General features: G+C 45.0%; 1 protein-coding gene across 2 annotated transcripts in view; it reads right to left on the bottom strand.

Moving 5' to 3' along the window:
- Window positions 1-997: 997 nt before the first annotated feature.
- The window catches only part of LOC140191116 (CD209 antigen-like protein D), a 33,159-nt gene continuing 13,551 nt past the window's right edge, over window positions 998-20,605 (bottom strand). For both annotated transcript variants that reach the window (XM_072248219.1, XM_072248220.1), the window contains exons 5-8: window positions 17,960-18,022; window positions 16,259-16,410; window positions 9,559-9,671; window positions 998-3,272 (exon numbers count right to left, since the gene is read on the bottom strand). In XM_072248219.1, the coding sequence (XP_072104320.1) occupies window positions 3,140-3,272; window positions 9,559-9,671; window positions 16,259-16,410; window positions 17,960-18,022 (461 nt within the window). In that variant the 3' untranslated portion in view covers window positions 998-3,139. The remainder of the gene's footprint in view (window positions 3,273-9,558; window positions 9,672-16,258; window positions 16,411-17,959; window positions 18,023-20,605) is intronic.

Below are 20,605 nucleotides of genomic sequence, written 5' to 3'. Positions count from 1 at the left end.
ATTCCAAAGGCGTGTGGGTTGGTTGGTTAATTGGCCACATGGGTGTAATTGGGCAGTGTGGATTTGTAAGGCCAAAAGAATCTGATACTGTGCTGTATCTCTAAGTAAGAAGTTAAAGACAGACAAACAACCAATGTGCAAAAGACAAACTGCACAAATAAATATACCGAGAATCTGAGTCATTGGGAACGAGTTTGTAGGTTGTAGAATTAATTGAGAGTAGTGGTGACTGTAGTTATCCGTGCTAGTTCAGAAGGCTGGTGGTTGTAGGGTATTAACTGGTCCTGAACCTAATGGGTTAAATGCCTCTGTGAGGTTCATTAAGCAGTAAAGTGCACGTTGGTTGTACTGGAGTGCAGGAAGAAGGAAGTCTGGCTTGGGAATGTGCAGTTTAGATAAGTTGGTGAATTGGCTTATTACTGTCTCCTGTACCGAGGTACAGGGAGAAACTTTGATTTGTACTTCATCCACACAGTTCATTTCATCACATCAGTTCAGGGAAGGCAATAACACAATGCAGAATATAGTGTAGACTCAGAGAGAAAGTGGGCAGACAGTAAGGCCTTTCCAGCCCATGGAGTTGCGCTGCTTAAAAATTCACCAATTTAACCCCAGCCTAGTCACAGGGCAATTCAGAATAACTAATTAACATAATAACTGGTGTGACTTTGGACTGTGGGAGGAAACTGGAGAACGCAGAGGCTGGAGGAAATCCATGTGGTCACGGTGAGAATGTGCAAGCTCCTTACAGAAGGCTTCAGGATGATCACTGAACTCTGATGCTTCAAGCTGTAATAGCGTTGTGCTAACTACAAAGGCACCATACACCTTACTGTACTCAGGAGAACTGTCTGCAACCAAAACAAATTGGTGGAGAAGGAGAAAGAAATAATATATTAAAGAAAGAAGGACGTGTATTTCCATAGCAACCTTCAAAACATCTAAAAACATTTAACCATTGACAAGGTACTTTTATTTGAACATATTTATTGTTACAGCAATGGAAGTATCACTGACAGTTTGTACCAAGTGCACTTCCACAAAAGACCATGTGAAATTAAGCCGATATGAGTTGGCGGGAATGTTAGGAGAGGGTTAAATATCATATCGGGCATCAGGTGAAGACATTCACTAAAACATGCATAAAATGCAGGACGAACTCAGCGGGTCAGGCAGCATCTATGGAGAAGATTTATGAGTTGATGTTTTGGACCAAATCCTTTCATCAAGACTGGAAAGGAAGGGAGAAGAGGCCAGATAGGTGGAAAAGGCAAAGGGCTGAAGAAGATAGAATCTGAAAGGAGAGAAGAGTGGACTACAGGAGAAAGGGAAGGGGGAGGCAATAGGCAGGTGAGGAGAAGCGAGGTGATAAGAGGCGAGCCAGAATGTGGAATGGAAAATGTGAGGAGGAAGGGGGGAGAAATTAACAGAAGTTAGAAAAATCTATGTTCATGCCATCAGGTTGGAGACTAACCAGACAGGATATGAGGTGTTCCTCCTCCAACCTGAGAATGGCCTCATTGTGACAGCAGAGAAGGCCATGCACTACCAGGTCAGAATGGGAAATGGGAATGAAGTGAAAATGGTTTTGCCAGTGGGAAATCACACAGATGTTGCAGATGGAACAAACGTGCTCAACAATTTGGACATTCATAATGCCGTTTACATTGACCTAAAAGTGACAACCGACTCAAAGTGATGGCATTTCCCATAGATCTGCCTCAATGCAGCGGCGGAGCATTAGACATTTTCTATGTGGAATGGGGCGTAGATCTAGAACCAGAACCAGAACCATCTGCCCAGCCCAGGGAGAGTTGAAACCACTGAAATGTGACTACCAATCAGCTGAGGAAAACTGGACATGAAAGAGAATGTGTGCAAGTGACTGCAGTCTGGAATGAAAACCCATAGGAAAATATTTAAGAACATCATGTTAAATCAATAACAGCTCAAGAAAAAATCCTTTCAGCAGAGGACAAAGAAACTAGATTTGAATTTGCTACACAATGGGGGTAATATTACTGAAACACCCAAGATACTAAGGGTAGAGGTTGAGATGCTTCCTCTAGTGGAAGAACATTAAATTGGGGGCATGGTTACAAAATTAGAGATTGTGCAATAAGTTGTGCAGAGGGTGGGGTGTTATGGAGAATGGGTCAACAGAGGCACGAGAAGGGGAAGATTGGGGTATCTCGGCTGTCGGGAACTGGCACAAGCAGGGGAATGAAGCCTGGAGCCAATCGCATTGAGTGGTGAGGAAGGCTTGAGGAGCTGAGTGGCTGACTCACACACTTATTTTCTTAAGTTCTTAAGTAAATGACATCTCAAAATGCTTGCAACACAAATAAAATGCTGGAAGAACTCAGCAGGCCAGGCAGCATCTATGGAAATCAATGTTTTGGGCTGAGGACCATCATTGGGACTGGAAAAGGAGGAGGAAGAAGACAGAAAAAGTTCATGTAGCTCCCCAGTATGAGAGACCATCTGACTGATGAACATTACGAGGACTGGGTCTCATGCACTATTTGCCTGACCAACTATAGGATGGTGCCGTGTTTAGGGAAGATATTAATTTGGGCTATGGTGAGTTCATTTGGGTTGAATTGGTAATTTAGGTTCGCTTGAGTGGGATGGGATGGGGTTGAAGCTGATGGATTGAGATAAGAATTCTAAGTTGGAATGGATTGAACTGGGAAAAGTTGAGTAGAGACAGAATGGGTCATGATGAGTTGATTGGGATGGCATTGAGTTGGGATACAGTTGAGTTGAATTGGGATACGGTTGAGTTGAATCGAGATACAGTTGAGTTGAATCGGGATACGGTTGAGTTGAATTGGGATACAGTTGAGTTGAATTGAGATATGGTTGAGTTGGGGTAAATGCAATAGGCCAAAGGACCCAATTATCTGCTATGTGACTCGATGAACAGGGATGGGTAAAGTTAGGGTGGCTGCAACTAGGATTGAATGTGTCAAGAGAAACTGAACTGAGTTGAATTTAGTAAGTTGGATTGATGTGAGTTAAATTTGGTTAGCTTGATTGAAGTGTAATACACGAAAGCTCAACGCACAGGACTTCTGCCACAGAACCAACACGCAATGTGAGCTTGTTTGTACTTTTAAGGCCGGTTTTGTGAAATTCATACTGAGTTTTTCTCACAGATCCAATTGAGTTTTGTGGAGCAATTAATGTCATTCCACTGTCCTTTATCATCAAGGTGGGCACAGTCCTCGTTGTTGAAGGCATCATTGGGCTCGCCACTAGCCCAGAAACTTGAAACAAAAAAAAAGTCACAGAGTTACTAGTTGGCCTGATACAGAAAATTGGCTTGGAAGAAATTTATTTGTAAAGGTCACCATGGTGATCGTATGCAAAACAAGTATACAGTAAAGTAAACTCAAAGGAGTGCAAGTACTGGAAATATATACAAGTTGATCAGGTAGTATTGCAGAAAGAGAAACACAGTTAACATTGCAGGTTGAAGAACCTTTGTCAGACTGGGAGAGTTGGTTGAGGTTGCAGAGAGGAATAAGACAAATGAGTTAATGAAAGGAATTATTCTCAGACAGGGGCACAACCCTACCCACCATTGAGGACATGTTTAAGAGGCGGGGCCTCAAGAAGTGACACCCATCATGAAGGACCTTTACCTTGGGACAAGGCTTCTTCACATCAGGAAGAAAATACAGGAGACTGAAGCCACACACTCAGTGATCCAGGAGAAGCGCCTACCCCTCCACCATCAGGTCTCTGGCTGGCCCAAGAAACTATGAACACTAACTCACTGTTCCTTCACTTTTCAACTGTTTATTTAATTTTGTAATTTATTGCAATTTTATCGTAATTTTATTTGATTTATGTACTTTATGGTAATTTTAGGTTTTATCCCTTTGCGCTGTACTACTGCTGGGTTGAGAGGAATAATAAATCAGCCACGATGATAAGGCTGAATGGCCCAATACTGTTGATATATATTATGGTCTAAAGTCTTATTATGGGTTAAAGTCTCATTCTGAACATCTGAATATTTTTCTCTTTGCACAATAACTATAAGTGGAGCAGTGGAAAGAGTGAGCAGTTTCAAATTCCTGGGAGTCAACATCTCCAAAGATCGATCCTGGGCCCAACAAATTGATGCAGGTACAAAGAAGGCACTCTAGTGGCTATATTTTATTAAGAGTTTGAGGAGATTTGGTATGTCACCAAAAACGAGCACATTTCCATAGACGTACTGTGGCGATCATTCTAACTGGTGGCGTCACTGTCTGGCGTGGAGGGGCCACTGCACAGAATCGGAGGAGGGTGCAGAGGGTTGTGAACATAGCCAGTTCTGTCACAGGCACCAGCCTCTCCAACATTGAGGAGATCGGTGCTTGAAAAAAGGTGGCATTCATCATTAAGGACTCACATCACCCAGGCCATGCCCTCGTCTGATTACTACAATCAGAGAAGAGGTACAGGAGCCAAATGACACACGCTCAACAGTTTCGTCCCCCCCACCATCAGATTTCTGAACGGAAGGCGAACCAACGCATGAACACTACCATAACTCTCTTTTTGCTCTACTAATTTATTTTTTATATATATTAACTCCGTCTTGTCCATTTATGGCTTGTTCCGGTAGCCAATTTCTCGCCAGATGGTCCCAGTTCCCCAACCATTGTTAATCCGGGTGGTTCTGAACTGGCGTGACTCTTCTTGTTCTTGTCACTGTCTGGAGGTTTTTATGGGCAGATGAAGTGAAAGCACGAAGGGTCCAGCCCAAGACCCCTACTGGGCTGCCACCAACAGACTCTGAACCCAACCGGGCCGCCACCAACAGGACCTGAACCCTGGACCACCCTGCCGCAGAGCCTGGATGGTCCCCGGTGTTGCCTCTGAAGCATCCAGACAGGAACTTGAATTGGCAAGGCCTAAAAGGCTACCTACGCACTTAATGTGGGTAAATGGGATTAGAGTGGACAGGTCTTATGCTGTACAAATCAATTACTCTACATCTGACCCTTTATTGGGGAAGAACAAAAAAAAAGATATTCTGAACAGAAGTCCATCTGCACACTTCCCAGCCATCAGGAGCATTACCATCACAGGGATGTGGCCTGGACTTGGGGACCTGAGTTACAGATGAAGTTTGAAGAAGTTTGGACTTTATTTATGTTATGTTATGATCGCACTGCTCCTGAGGAACGCTGTCTCGTTCTGCCCTGCAGAGCTGATGTATGGTTAGAATGACAATAAAGTTTTTTGAATCTTTGAATCTTGAATCTTATTCCCAGGACCAGAGGAGATTTGATCAAGGTATACAAAATGATGACGGGCGCAGAAAAGGTTAATGCAAGTAAAGTTTTTTTTCCACTCAGTTGGGTGAGACTGGAACCTGAGGCCGTAGCTGAGGAGTGAAAGGTGAAATATTTAAGGGTACCTCAGGGGAAACTTCTTCACTCAGAGGGTGGTGCGAGTGTAATACGAGCTGGCAGCGGAAGTCATACATTGGAGGGGGAGGAACGTCCCCAATCACAAGAGGGCCATGCTCCTTGAGAGGGGACATGTCAGCAAGTTATGGTTATGAGGAAGCTCAACGAGCAGATGAAGAGAATATTCATGTGCTTGTAGAGGAAACAGAAGTCACCTGATACAAAAGTAATATGTTTGCTAACAAATCAAAGTAATTCCAATATTCAATATTGTTCATTGGTTATTTTCATCACTGGCAAGCAGTATTGATGCGAAGTCAGCATGTATTACCTATTCATCATTTCATTTTATTTTATCTTTTATTGCGATACAGCCCGGAGTAGGCCCTTCTGGGCCTTCAAGCTGCGCTGCCCAGCAATCCCCGATTTAATCATTTACAATGGCCAATAAGCCTACCATCTGGTACATCTTTGGAATGTGGGAGGAAAGCAGAGCTCCCGGAGGAAACCCACGCAGTTGTGGGAAGAACATACAAAATTCCCTTCAGGCAGTGGTAGGAACTGAACCCAGGGGGCCTGTACTGTAAAGTGTTGTGCTAACCACTGCACCACTGCACTGCCCCATTAATGTCCCTAAACCGAATGTTTTGTTGGGCCAGCTTCAGAGGATAGTTGAATCATATCAGAGGATAGTTCAGGGCAGTCACATTTCAGAATTGGTTTGGATGGCATATCTCTTTCCTGAAGATGTGATTTTCTTTCAGTAAGATGGTGACTTCTACGGGGCCAGGCCAACCATAGGTGGTATTGTCTTTTTTTTTTAATGTATTTTTTATGACCACAAGACCCTGCTGGACATTAAGGATTTAAAGTATTGCATGTCTACTCCATCAGCAAGTTGCTTGTTGCCATAGAAGCCGAAGGAGCTGGAGAGGCGTTGGAGTCAGTGGGCGTAGGCAGTCTAACAGCGAGCGATTGTCTTTGTTGGTTTTCTGGTGATCGCAAAACTCTGTTGGACATTGGTAATGTGGGATGCTGCAAGTCCAGTTACTTTATAGGCGAACGGCGGGGGAGCTGTGTGATCTCCGTCATAGCAAGGACTAGGCCTCAAGCCGCAGTGTCACCTGTTTGCAGCTGTCCAGGACAGAGCTTTCGGAATCAGTGCCAGCCCTGCCCTCAGCTTTCACTCTATTCAACCGCAGACTGCTACAATACTCATGGATTCAGGGACCTAGACCATATTCTTTTTATCATGTGACTGTCCAGTACCGCTACCTTATATGTGCTATATGCGCCTTGTGCTGTGTGGACAGTGGAGGTTCTGTGTGGCCTTGGTTGTAGTGTTGCCTGTTTGTAACTGTCCAGGAGAGAGGCGTTGTGCTGCATTCCACTGTTTGCTCAGCAGAAGACAAGCTGTATTGCGTTTGACTGCAGACTTCTACAACATTTATAGACTTAGGGACTTGGACTATATTGCTTTCTGTGTGATTGAATTGTACTGCTATCTTATATATGCTTTGCGCTGTTTGTGACTGTTGCTATTGTGTTTTGCGTCTTGGCCCTGGAGTAATGCTATTTGGTTTCTCTGAATTCAATGGTATTCATGTGGTTGAATGATAATTAAATTTGAATTTGAACTTTATGAGAACCTCATAGTTTCATGCTTGCTGTAAGAATATTTTACAAGGCTGAGTTCATTCACTTATCTGCAGTAAAATTCTGTTAATTTGGAATGCACTGGTGCTGAACCAGCAGATTTTACAGACTATTGAGTGTTGTTCTTATGGGTACTCAGCACATTTTTATTCCATTCTTTTTTATGTAGCATTTCAGGGGACCTGTTAAGTGTAAAGAGAGTGTGGGAAAGAGAACTAGGTGATTGTAAAGGACATGTGAGAACTGGGGCACTATGAATAGATGGAGAATGTGGTGAATATCACTTGGTGACCAGTGCTGCACCATCAGGATTTTCCAAAGCTTGCATAACAGATTGCTGGAGTTTCACTACCATCAAGTTTTATTGATGCACCATAGAAAGCATCTTACTCAGGTGTGTCATGGTTTAGTATGACAACTGCTCCACTCAAGACCAAGAAACTGCACAGGGTTGTGACACAGCTCATTGATGGGTGCCTTGGGAAAACTGCCAACGTAATCAAAGACACCAGCCACACTGGACACTCTCTCTGCTCCTCTCTCCTGCCCATTGATCAGAATAAACCAATGCCTGAAAGCAGGTATCACTGGGCTCACTCAAAGAGAGTTTCTGCCCCACTATCATAAAACTATTGAATGTTTCCCTAGTACGAAAGGAATCAGATTTAATATCACCGGCATATAATTTCAGGTTTCACCATCCATTCAGAAATTGGCTGGCAGAGGGGAAGAGCTGTTCCTGAATTATTGACTGTGTGCCTTCAGGCTTCTGTACCTCCTTCCTGATGGTAGCAATGAGAAGAGGGCATGTCCTGGGTGATGGTGGGGGTCCTTAATGATGGACATTGTCTTTCTGAGCTTGCTTCGTGAAGATGCCCTGGATGCTGGGGAGGCCAGAGCCCGTGATGGAGCTGGCTAATTCTACAACTCTCAGCAGCTTATTTTGATCCTGTGGAGTAGGATCCCCCAGCCCCCATGCCAGATGGTGACGCAGCCAGTTAAAATGCTTCCACAGTAGAGCTGCAGAAATTTGTGAGTGATGACACCAAATCTCCTCAAAGTCCTAATGAAACGTAGATGGATTTTTCACCTCACAATCTACCTCACTTGTGACTTCGCAGCAGACTACCTGCCTATGCTGCATTTTCTTTGTATTGCCACATTTTATTCTGCACTGTTTTACCTTGTGGTCTCCTAGTGAACCATTGTAAAGAATAGATCGATGTGAACAGTACACAAGACAAGTTTTTCACTGTACCTCAGTAAAGTAAAGGCATCCGTTAGTCTTGCGAGAGCGTGGATCTACGCCTGGAAAGTTTTCACTCTCCAGGGCGCAGGCCTGGGCAAGGTTGTATGGAAGACCAGAAGTTGCCCATGCTGCAAGTCTCCCCTCTCCACGACACCAATGTTGTCCGAGGGAAGGGCATTAGGATCCAGACAGCTTGGCACCAGTGTCGTCGCGGAGCAATGTGCGATTAAGTGCCTCGCTCGACACAACACGTTGCCTCGGCTGGGGCTCGAACTCACGACCTTCAGATCGCTAGTCTAATGCCTTAACCACTTGGCCACGTGCCCACACCTCAGTACATGTGACAATAATATACCCATTTAACATTTTACTAACAGTACCCAGCTGCCAGGTTGGGATATGAACTGCTGACTCTGAATCTTTGGTTTCTATGGAAAGAGGCAAGAATGTGAAATTAGATATTGCAGGTATCAATGGAGACCGATATCATGGATGAACACAAGGGAAGATGGATAAATATGAGGAAGAAAGGAATAGAAAAGGTTTTTTTTTAGATAGGGAGAGGGAGATGGGCTGTTGGGCTGACTAGCTTATTTTGGTGAGGAACTTCTGTGTACCGTAAACATGAGAGATTCTGCAGGTGCTGGACATCCCAATGTATGAAGAAGTACAGAGAAGTCAGAGTTTCATGGCTGACCAACTCTCCTTGTTGAAAGTGGGAGGCAAGTTGGAAAAGATTGAATTTAAAAGAAGTGCATGAAAATATAAATTGAGGACATGCTGTAAGGGGAGACAACACCAGACTGGTGGCCAAGGGTTCTTGAGGATCCAAACTGAGCAGGTCTCAAGGCACCTTGCATGGTGGAATAGATCACCCAATTGAACTTCAAACACTTTCCCTCCACTACAGAGAGTGGAGATCATGGGGCAAGGGAATTCCCAGCTCTCACTCAAGAAAGTGCGCAGTGTTTATCTCTCTGGAGTAATCCATCACATGGGGGAAATCATCACAAGGACCTTCAGGATAGTGACCATCTTCTGGCAATCTACTGTAACATTCATTGTCTCAGCAACTGATCAATACCTTGTTAGATTTATCACTTCAGCAGAGCATGCATTTGTAGATATATATGTAGACCATAGGAGGAAGAGGAGGGGACGACCCAGGTGGAAGTAATGGGCAGGTGAGAAGTCTGTGTACCATAAAAAAGTGCAATCAATGGTTGCAGTGAGACTTACTGTGGTGTTGAATCATATTCTGTGCCATCTTCCCACTGCCAATGTCTTTCCTTGGCAGAGTCCGACAAGCCAATCCAGTACATTTTGGGTACCGATAATTTTTTAATAAATATCTGTAAAAATATTAAACAAGACTGGAAGTGAACAAAAATGCCCTTGAGTTGATGGGGCAGCTTTACTGCTCTTGTGTTGCAGGATTTGATGGAAGAGGAGTATTGTCCATGGGACTGAGCGACACTAAGTGACTCTGACATGAAGTAGTTCAATGAGAAAGTGGCCCTTGGCAAGAGGCAGCAGCAGGGCGTACGAAAACGCAGTCGGACAGTGACCGTGTCAGTGTAGGTATGAGCTGTTGACTCAAAGCTTAAAGTGGCACTGCTCGGGGAGGATGAAGAAAGCTGAGTGGCTGAGGGTCTGTGGAGAGGGGTGGGAAACATAAATGTTTACCAGAAAGAGCACGGTTAGGACAATAGAAGAGTCTAATTTAGTACAATGCGGCCATAGTGTTGCTAAACTGTAGTGATTAGGGTTTTTGCCCTTTGGTTTAAGAACTGAAAGGTTGAAGGGAAGTGGCTCCTGTTGAACTTGGCAGTATGGAACTTCATGCTCCTGTACCTCCTGCTAAATGGCAGCTGTGAGAAGATGGCTTGGTCTGCAGGGTGGGGATTATTGATGATGGATTTTGTCTCTATGAGGCAATGCCTCTGGTAGATACTACTGATGGTTGGCAGGGATGTGCCGGTGATGTTTTGGGCAGAGTCCACTACTCTGCAAATCATGGTCCTGCATTTTCAGATTGCTGCACCAGACCAGGATGCAACAGCCAGGATACTTCCAACAATACATACGATCACTGTGCTTTGTCACCAAAACAAAATACTCACAGATTTAAATGTCCCATCGGTAATGGAGGGAAGCACCCCTCCACTACACATTTGGTATGTCGCCAAGGACACTCGCAAATTTCCACAGGTGTACTTTGGAGAGCATTGTAACTGGCTGGATCACCGTTTGGTATGGGAAGGTGGGGGTGGGTGGGGAAGGGCTACTGTACAGGATCGAAACAAGCTGCAGAGAGATGGAAACTTAATCAGCTCCATCATGGGCACTAGCCTCCGTAGTATCCAGGACATCGTCAAGGAGTGATGCCTCAAAAAGGCGGCGTCATCACTAAGGACCCCATCACCCAGGTCATGCTCTGTTCTCATTGTTACCATCAGGAAGGAGGTACAGGAACCTGAAGGCACACAGTCAATGAAGAATTAAAAGGAACAGAGCCTCATACAGCGGGCAGCATAGTTTGCGAGCTGCGGAGTGAGCCGGGAGCAGAGTGAAGGCTTAAGGGCTTCGGCTCACCGGGCTTAGGCGGAAACGGGCGAGGCGAGGAAGGTTTGCATTCATTTTTTTTTGTTGTTATTTGAGGAGAGAGGCAGTATGAGTGTGAGGGCAGTTTGTTGTTCTCGGTGCTGGATGTGGGAGGCCCTGGAGTCTCCCAGCCTCCCGGACGTCCACATCTGCGCCAGGTGCGCCGAGATGCAGCTCCTAAGGGACCGAGTTAGGGAACTGGAGCTGCAGCTCGATGACCTTCGTCTGGTCAGGGAGAGTGAGGAGTTGATAGACAGGAGTTACAGGCAGGTGGTCACACTGGGGCCACGGGAGGCAGACAAGTGGATCACGGTTAGGAGGGGGAAGGGGAAGGGTCAGGTACTAGAGAGTACCCCAGTGGCTGTGCCCCTTGACAATAAGTACTCCTGTTTGAGTACTGTTGGGGGGGACAGCTTACCTGGGGGAAGCGACAGTGGCCATGCCTCCGGCACAGGCTCCGGCCCTGTAGCTCAGAAAGGTAGGGAAAGGAAGAGGACGGCAGTTGTAATAGGGGACTCGATAGTTAGGGGGTCAGATAGGCCATTCTGTGGACGCAGTCCAGAGACCCGGATGGTAGTTTGCCTCCCTGGTGCCAGGGTCCGGGATATTTCTGATCGTGTCCAAGATATCCTGAAGTGGGAGGGTGAGGAGCCAGAGGTCGTGGTACATATAGGTACCAATGACATAGGTAGGAAAAGGGAAGAGGTCCTGAAAAGAGAATACAGGGAGTTAGGAAGGGAGTTGAGAAAAAGGACCGCAAAGGTAGTAATCTTGGGATTACTGCCTGTGCCACGCGACAGTGAGAGTAGGAATGCGATGAGGTGGAGGATAAATGCGTGGCTGAAGGATTGGAGCAGGGGGCAGGGATTCAAGTTTTTGGATCATTGGGACCTCTTTTGGTGCAGGCGTGACCTGTACAAAAAGGATGGGTTACACTTGAATCCTAGGGGGACCAATATCCTGGCAGGGAGATTAGCAAGGGCTACTGAGGTGACTTTAAACTAGAATGGTTGGGGGGTGGGAATCAAATTAAAGAGGCTAGGCGAGAGGAGGTTAGTTCACAATAGGGGGATGGGAACCAGTGCAGAGAGACAGAGGGGTGTAAAATGAGGGTAGAAGCAAAAAGTAGTAAGGTGAAAAGTAAAAGTGGCAGGCCGACAAATCCAGGGCAAGCATCAAAAAGGGCCACTTTTCAACATAATTGTATAAGGGCTAAGAGAGTTGTAAAAGCGTGCCTGAAGGCTTTGTGTGTCAATGCAAGGAGCATTCGTAACAAGGTGGATGAATTGAAAGTGCAGATTGTTGTTAATGATTATGATATAGTTGGGATCACAGAGACATGGCTCCAGGGTGACCAAGGATGGGAGCTCGACAATCAGGGATATTCAATATTCAGGAGGGATAGACATGAAAGAAAAGGAGGTGGGGTGGCGTTGCTGGTTAGAGAGGAGATTAACGCAATAGAAAGGAAGGACATAAGCTGGGAGGATGTGGAATCGATATGGGTAGAGCTGCATAACACTAAGGGGCAGAAAACGCTGGTGGGAGTTGTGTACAGACCACCTAACAGTAGTAGTGAGGTTGGGGATGGTATTAAACAGGAAATTAGAAATGTGTGCAATAAAGGAACAGCAGTTATAACGGGTGACTTCAATCTACATGTAGATTGGGTGAACCAAATTGGTAAGGGTGCTGAGGAAGAGGATTTCTTGGAATGTATGCGGGATGGTTTTTTGAACCAACATGTCGAGGAACCAACTAGAGAGCAGGCTATTCTGGACTGGGTATTGAGCAATGAGGAAGGGTTAATTAGCAATCTTGTCATGAGAGGCCCCTTGGGTAAGAGTGAACATAATATGGTGGAATTCTTCATTAAGATGGAGAGTGACATAGTTAATTCAGAAACAAAGGTTCTGAACTTAAAGTAGGTATGAGACGTGAATTAGCTAAGATAGACTGGCAAATGACACTTAAAGGATTGACGGTGGATATGCAATGGCAAGCATTTAAAGATTGCATGGATGAACTAAAACAATTGTTCATCCCAGTTTGGCAAAAGAATAAATCAAGGAAGGTAGTGCACCCGTGGCTGACAAGGGAAATTAGGGATAGTATCAATTCCAAAGAAGAAGCATAAAAATTAGCCAGAAAAAGTGGCTCACCTGAGGACTGGGAGAAATTCAGAGTTCAGCAGAGGAGGACAAAGGGCTTAATTAGGAAGGGGAAAAAAGATTATGAGAGAAAACTGGCAGGGAACATAAAAACTGACTGTAAAAGCTTTTATAGATATGTGAAAAGAAAAAGATTGGTTAAGACAAATGTAGGTCCCCTACAGACAGAAACAGGTGAATTGATTATTGGGAGCAAGGACATGGCAGACCAATTGAATAATTACTTTGGTTCTGTCTTCACTAAGGAGGACATAAATAATCTTCCGGAAATAGTAGGGGACAGAGGGTCCAGTGAGATGGAGGAACTGAGGGAAATACATATTAGTAGGGAAGTGGTGTTAGGTAAATTGAAAGGATTAAAGGCAGATAAATCCCCAGGGCCAGATGGTCTGCATCCCAGAGTGCTTAAGGAAGTAGCCCAAGAAATAGTGGATGCATTAGTGATAATTTTTCAAAACTCTTTAGATTCTGGACTAGTTCCTGAGGATTGGAGGGTGGCTAATGTAATCCCACTTTTTAAAAAAGGAGGGAGAGGGAAACCAGGGAATTATAGACCGGTTAGCCTAACATCGGTGGTGGGGAAACTGCTAGAGTCAGTTATCAAAAATGTGATAACAGCACATTTGGAAAGCAGTGAAATCATCGGACAAAGTCAGTATGGATTTGTGAAAGGAAAATCATGTCTGACGAATCTCATAGGATTTTTTGAGGATGTAACTAGTAGAGTGGATAGGGGAGAACCAGTGGATGTGGTATACTTGGATTTTCAAAAGGCTTTTGACAAGGTCCCACACAGGAGATTAGTGTGCAAACTTAAAGCACACGGTATTGGGGGTAAGGTATTGATGTGGATAGAGAATCAGTTGGCAGACAGGAAGCAAAGAGTGGGAATAAATGGGACCTTTTCAGAATGGCAGGCAGTGATTAGTGGGGTACCGCAAGGCTCAGTGCTGGGACCCCAGTTGTTTACAATATATATTAATAACTTGGATGAGGGAATTAAATGCAGCATCTCCAAGTTTGTGGATGACACTAAGCTGGGCGGCAGTGTTAGCTGTGAGGAGGATGCTAAGAGGATGCAGGGTGACTTGGATAGGTTGGGTGAGTGGGCAAATTCATGGCAGATGCAATTTAATGTGGATAAATGTGAAGTTATCCACTTTGGTGGCAAAAATAGGAAAACAGATTATTATCTGAATGGTGGCCGATTAGGAAAAGGGGAGGTGCAATGAGACCTGGGTGTCATTATACACCAGTCATTGAAAGTGGGCATGCAGGTACAGCAGGCGGTGAAAAAGGCGAATGGTATGCTGGCATTTATAGCAAGAGGATTCGAGTACAGGAGCAGGGAGGTACTACTGCAGTTGTACAAGGCCTTGGTGAGGCCATACCTGGAGTATTGTGTGCAGTTTTGGTCCCCTAATCTGAGGAAAGACGTCCTTGCCATAGAGGGAGTACAAAGAAGGTTCACCAAATTGATTCGTGGGATGGCAGGACTTTGATATGATTTAGAAGATTGAGGGGGGATCTGATTGAAATGTATAAGATCCTAAAGGGATTGGACAGGCTAGATGCAGGAAGATTGTTCCCGATGTTGGGGAAGTCCAGAATGAGGGGTCATAGTTTGAGGATAAAGGGGAAGCCTTTTAGGACCGAGATTAGGAAAAACTTCTTCACACAGAGAGTGGTGAATCTGTGGAATTCTCTGCCACAGGAAACAGTTGAGGCCAGTTCATTGGCTATATTTAAGAGGGAGTTAGATATGGCCCTTGTGGCTACGGGGGTCAGGGGGTATGGAGGGAAGGCTGGTACAGGGTTCTGAGTTGGATGATCAGCCATGATCATACTGAATGGCGGTGCAGGCTCGAAGGGCCGAATGGCCTACTCCTGCACCTGTTTTCTATGTTTCTATGATTCAGGAACAGCTTCTTCCCCTCTGCCATCCGATTTCTGAATGGACATTGAACCTATGAACACCACCTCACTACTTTTTTTATATATAAACTATTATATACATAAATACAATTATAATATACATTTCCTGTGATTCACAGTTTTTTCTCTATTATTATATGTTGCATTGTACTGCTGTTGCAAAGCTAATACATTTCATGACATAGGCTGGTGATATTAAACCAGATTCTGTTTCCTTGCAGCATCTTTCATAATTGCTCACGATTCATGTACACCGGCCCACACACTGCAATATAGAGAATTTATGTACAATTTATGCTCAAGTTATTTTTTTTTCCTTGTGAAGGTTCTTGTGTGCCTGTGATGCTGCTGCAAGTACGTTCTTTATCGCACCTGTGTGTAAATGAAGATTTGGATTAGATGAGAGTCATTTCTCACATGTCCATCAAAATATACAGTGAAATAAGTTGTTTGCATCAGCCAGCAACACAGTCCGAAGGTGTGTTGTCTGCAGCCTGCGAGTGTTGCCCTGCTCCCGGTGTCGATATAGTACTGGCAATATCTTAAAAGCCACACATCCTTGGAATGTAGGAGGCAACTGTGGCAGCCTGAGGAAACCCGTGCAGTCACAGGAAGACAACAATGGGATTGAACCTGGGCCGCTCACTCTGCGATACGTTACACTATTGTGGATTGAACCTGGGCCGCTCGCTCTGCGATACGTCACACTATCGTGGATTGAACCCGGGCCGCTCGCTCTGCGATACGTCACACTATCGTGGATTGAACCCGGGCCGCTCGCTCTGCGATACGTCACACTATCGTGGATTGAACCCGGGCCGCTCGCTCTGCGATACGTCACACTATCGTGGATTGAACCCGGGCCGCTCGCTCTGCGATACGTCACACTATCGTGGATTGAACCCGGGCCGCTCGCTCTGCGATACGTCACACTATCGTGGATTGAACCCGGGCCGCTCGCTCTGCGATACGTCACACTATCGTGGATTGAACCCGGGCCGCTCGCTCTGCGATACGTCACACTATCGTGGATTGAACCCGGGCCGCTCGCTCTGCGATACGTCACACTATCGTGGATTGAACCCGGGCCGCTCGATCGTGGATTGAACCCGGGCCGCTCGCTCTGCGATACGTCACACTATCGTGGATTGAACCCGGGCCGCTCGCTCTGCGATACGTCACACTATTGTGCCACTTTCTTGTACGTACACAATGAACTTGACACTTACTTGCTCTGCATTGTTGTTGATCACAAGCAGATGTGAACCCAGCATTGAACACTCTTGTTTCGCAAAATGCCAGTTGCCTGAACTGCTGGGGAAGTAGTAACACGACTGGTTGAACCTTGCCCAATTTTTAGGACACGGGGTCCAAAAGTGATCTAGAGAGAGAGGAGGGGATTCAGAACTACTGAAAAATTACTTACATTTACTGTACATTGTTGAATAGAATCGGCGGGAGGAGAGAGAGCAGCGCGCCGCACGTGCGCAGCCCTCCGGTGAAAAATGATATCGTATCCATTAAATAGGGGCCGTGGACAATTCTGATTTGATGGGGATGGACGTGAAAGCAGCGGAACATCTGGAGAAATTTATGAAATGCTCGTTTGCTGCTGTCGTTACTGCACGGTCGGGAATCTTCCGGAGGGAAGGACTCAAAATCCCCGGCTTTGCCTGCTGTTGGCAACCAAGATTGAGGTCGAATTGTTCGTACAGGGGTGGCGCTCAGTACTCAGTGTCGGAGAGCTGATTCGGAGGCTCGAAGTTTTCAGATGACTCAGAGACGGATTGTGGTTGGGCATGGCAGGAAGAATTTTCTTCCTTCTCCCGTCAGTGTGAGATGTGGGACATTTGAGAGACTTTGAACTTTTTACTGTGCTCATGGACTTCTTCATCAAGTTATGATATTGTTGCACTGTTGTAACTATATGTTATAATTATGTGGTTTTGTCAGTTTTTTCAGTCTTGGTCTGTCCTGTGTTTTGTGATATTACACCGGAGGAAATATTGTATCATTTCTTAATGCATGCATTACTAAATGGCAATAAAAGAGAACTGCGTGTCTTCATAATCTAAAAACTCTGGGACACCTGGTGGCCAGTTTATTAGCCAACTCCTACACCTAATAAAATGATAACTGAGTATATGTTTGTGGTCTTCTGCAACTGTAGCCCATCTCCTTCAAGGTTCTGCATGTTGCATATTCAGAGATGCTCTTTAGCACACCACTGTTGTAATGTGTGGTTATCTGAGTTGCTGTCGCCTTCATATCAGCTTGAACCAGTCTGGCAATTCTCCTCTGGCCTCTCTTGCTAATAAGGCATTTTCACCCACAGAACTGCCACTCGCTCGATTTCTTTTGTTTTTCACACCATTCTCTGTAAACTCTAGAGACTGTTGTGCATGAAAATCCCAGGAGATCAGCAGTTTCTGAGATACTCTGATCACTCTATCTGGCACCAACAATCATTCCATCGTCAAAGTCAGTTAGGTCACATTTCTTCCCCATTCTGATGTATGGTCTGAACAACAACTGAACCTCATGACCATGTCTGCATGCTTTTATGCATTGAGTTGCTGCCACATGATTGGCTGATTAGATTTTGTATTAATGGGCGGTGTACCTAATAAAATGACCACTGAGTGGAATAGTTTAAAATGATCAAAGATCGGACAGGGTATTCACAGAGCAATTATTTCTTATTACGACAGAGTCTAGCACAAAGGATACAGTTTGTGTGTGTGACCATCCTGTCATTAAACAGACTGTGGGAATTCACCCAGGGTGTGAACTAAATGCATTGTTGATACTCAGAAAAGGGGCTGTGGTAAATTGGAGGGAGTATTCACAAACAATGGGAACAAAGTGAAGATGTACAGGTGACAACCAAGGTTCAGAATTAGTCAATGGATCAGAGTGTTCATACTTACTGTTCATCTTCAGCTTAGGGAGCTTGCTGGCCAAGATGCTCTGGGCTCTCTGAACTTCAGACACTGAGAAGTAAATCCGGATCAAACATTAGCAAGTGGAGATGATCTGATCTTTGTTTCAGGATCTTGGAAATGCTGTTACAGAAGTTTAATTTGAACAGGCAGTGGGAATTCACCCAAACTAACTCATGGTGTGGAACTGATCCAGCTGTTGGCACACATAAAGTGGGGTAGTGGTAAATTGGAGAGGATGTTCACAGATAAGTTACTTACTTCACTTACTTACTGCCCGTTTCGCCACTGGTGTTTACGATGGCAATGAATGTCTTCTACGTGTCTGTATAGAGGATTCTTTATTGCTGTTTCTGTAACAATTTTTCAAAATCCAGTCAAGGGTTGTTAACCCCCAGCTGAACCTCCAAACCGGGAGGACCGATGGACCACCTTTAGTCTGGCCTCTACCCTTTGACCTGTTTGGCATGGGTGACACTACCAAGAACCAAAGCAAACAGCCAGCATAGCTCTCCAGGCCACTGAGGCATTCAAGCCTCCAAGCCCTCCAATAAGGTTGTGGTCCTCTTGGAGGGTTCTATTCTCTATTTAAGTTGTGCAGCCCCTGTTATAGTTGCTTTTATAAAGAACAACCAGGAACAGGCCATTCAGCCCATCTGGTGATTGCCTAGATAATACTTGCACAAGAGATTCGTCCTGCTATAACTGACTCTCCCAGCTCCCACCTCATGCACAGCAGCCAATCTCGTTCTCCTTCTCTCTCATATCTGCATACACCCCTCCCCCTCTCATACATCATGTGGTTCGATGGGCCCCCACTCTCCCCTCTGGAAGGTTGTGGGTTCAACTCCCACTGTGGAAAGCTGGACACAGAATTTTACACTGACACCAGGTGTAGAACAGAGAGAGTGGTGCAGTATTGGAGATGCAATCTCTCATCTGTTCTCAGGAGGGTGCATGATGCTATAATCTAGCAGAACAGAGGCGTTCTTACAGGTACCAATATTTATCCCTTGCTCCTTATCATCGAGGATCAAGGATTAACTTCATTCGTCATGTACATTTACACGTATTAGGAATTTGCTGAGGAACGTTGGTCAACAACTGTAAAGAATAAAGAGGTTTAATTACGGATAAGACTTCAAATGTACATAAATACTAGCATGTACTCACGATGTAAACAGCATTAAAAAATTGGTTTAACGCGTTTACAGTGCTGTGACTGGGGTAATAGATAGGCGGGGGTTGTGGGGGGTACTAACTAGAATGATTGATCAGGTTAACTGCCCACAGAAAAACACTTTAAAATGGTGCGGTTTTCTTACGTTCTATGGGATCGTGCTGTGCACAAAGAAGCCACTCCATTCCCTAAAAAGCAACAGTGGCCACAATTCCAGGTTATTGTGAAGTACTTGGTGGTGTCAAGGGAACAACTGTCAGGGAGTTATGGACTTGGCTCAGCCCATTATTAGCTCAAGTTCAGATTCAGGTTCAAGTTCAATTGTCATTCAACCACACACATGCATACAGCTAAACGAAACAGCATTCCTCCGAGGCCATGGTGCAAAACACATCACACACAGTCACAGATAAAACTTCACACACAGTCACAGATAAAACATCACATACAGTCACAGATAAATCACACACAGTCACAGATAAAACATCACACACAGTCACAGATAAAACATCACACACAGTCACAGATAAAACATCACATACAGTCACAGATAAATCACACACAGTCACAGATAAAACATCACACACAGTCACAGATAAAACATCACACACAGTCACAGATAAAACTTCACACACAGTCACAGATAAATCACATAACAGTCACAGATAAAACATCACATATAGTCACAGATAAAACATCACATACAGTGACAGACACCACATCACACACAGTCACAGACACCACATCACATACAGTCACAGATAAAACATCGCATACAGTCACAGACAGCTCATCACATACAGTCACAGAGTCACAGACAGCACAGTGTCACAGAAACAATATTAGCACAAGTCTCTGAGTGGCCTGGACTGAGGGTTGAAGGAGCATGGGACATTGTCCTGGAATGGGCCAAACCTCTTCTTGCTGCTCAAAAAAGCAGACAGCATGATCAAATATCTACCCTTCCTGGACATTTTCTCTACTCCCCCCTCCAACAGGGAGGAATTACAAAAGGCTGTAAGCATGTACCAGCAGACTCAAGGACTGCTTCTACTCCTCTGTTATAACACTTATGAAAGGAGCCCTTCTACGGTTACCTCACAAACTACCCTGTTATGACACTGAACCTTTTGCCTCCCCACACCGGTGGGTGGCTGGGTGGGTGGGGAGAATAAAGTGAGAAGCTGGGAGGTGATGAGGGAAAATGTAAATGGCTGAGGAAGAAGGAATCTGATAAGAGACAAGGGTAGACCACAGGAGAACGGGAAGGAGCTGGGGCACCACAGGGAGGTGATGGGCAAGTGAGAAGTTCATGCCAGCAAGTTGGAGGCTACCCAGATGGTTTATGAAGTGTTGCTCCTCTCGTCTGAGAGTGGCCTCATTGAGGCAGTGGAGGAGATCATGGACAGACATGTCAGAATGGGAATGGGAAGTCGAATTAAAATGGGTGATCA

This window comes from Mobula birostris, chromosome 32, assembly GCF_030028105.1.
Source record: "Mobula birostris isolate sMobBir1 chromosome 32, sMobBir1.hap1, whole genome shotgun sequence".
In the NCBI taxonomy this organism is placed as follows: Eukaryota; Metazoa; Chordata; class Chondrichthyes; order Myliobatiformes; family Myliobatidae; genus Mobula; species Mobula birostris.
Note: the sequence above shows the minus strand (reverse complement) of the source record. Positions and strands in the feature narration are given on the sequence as shown.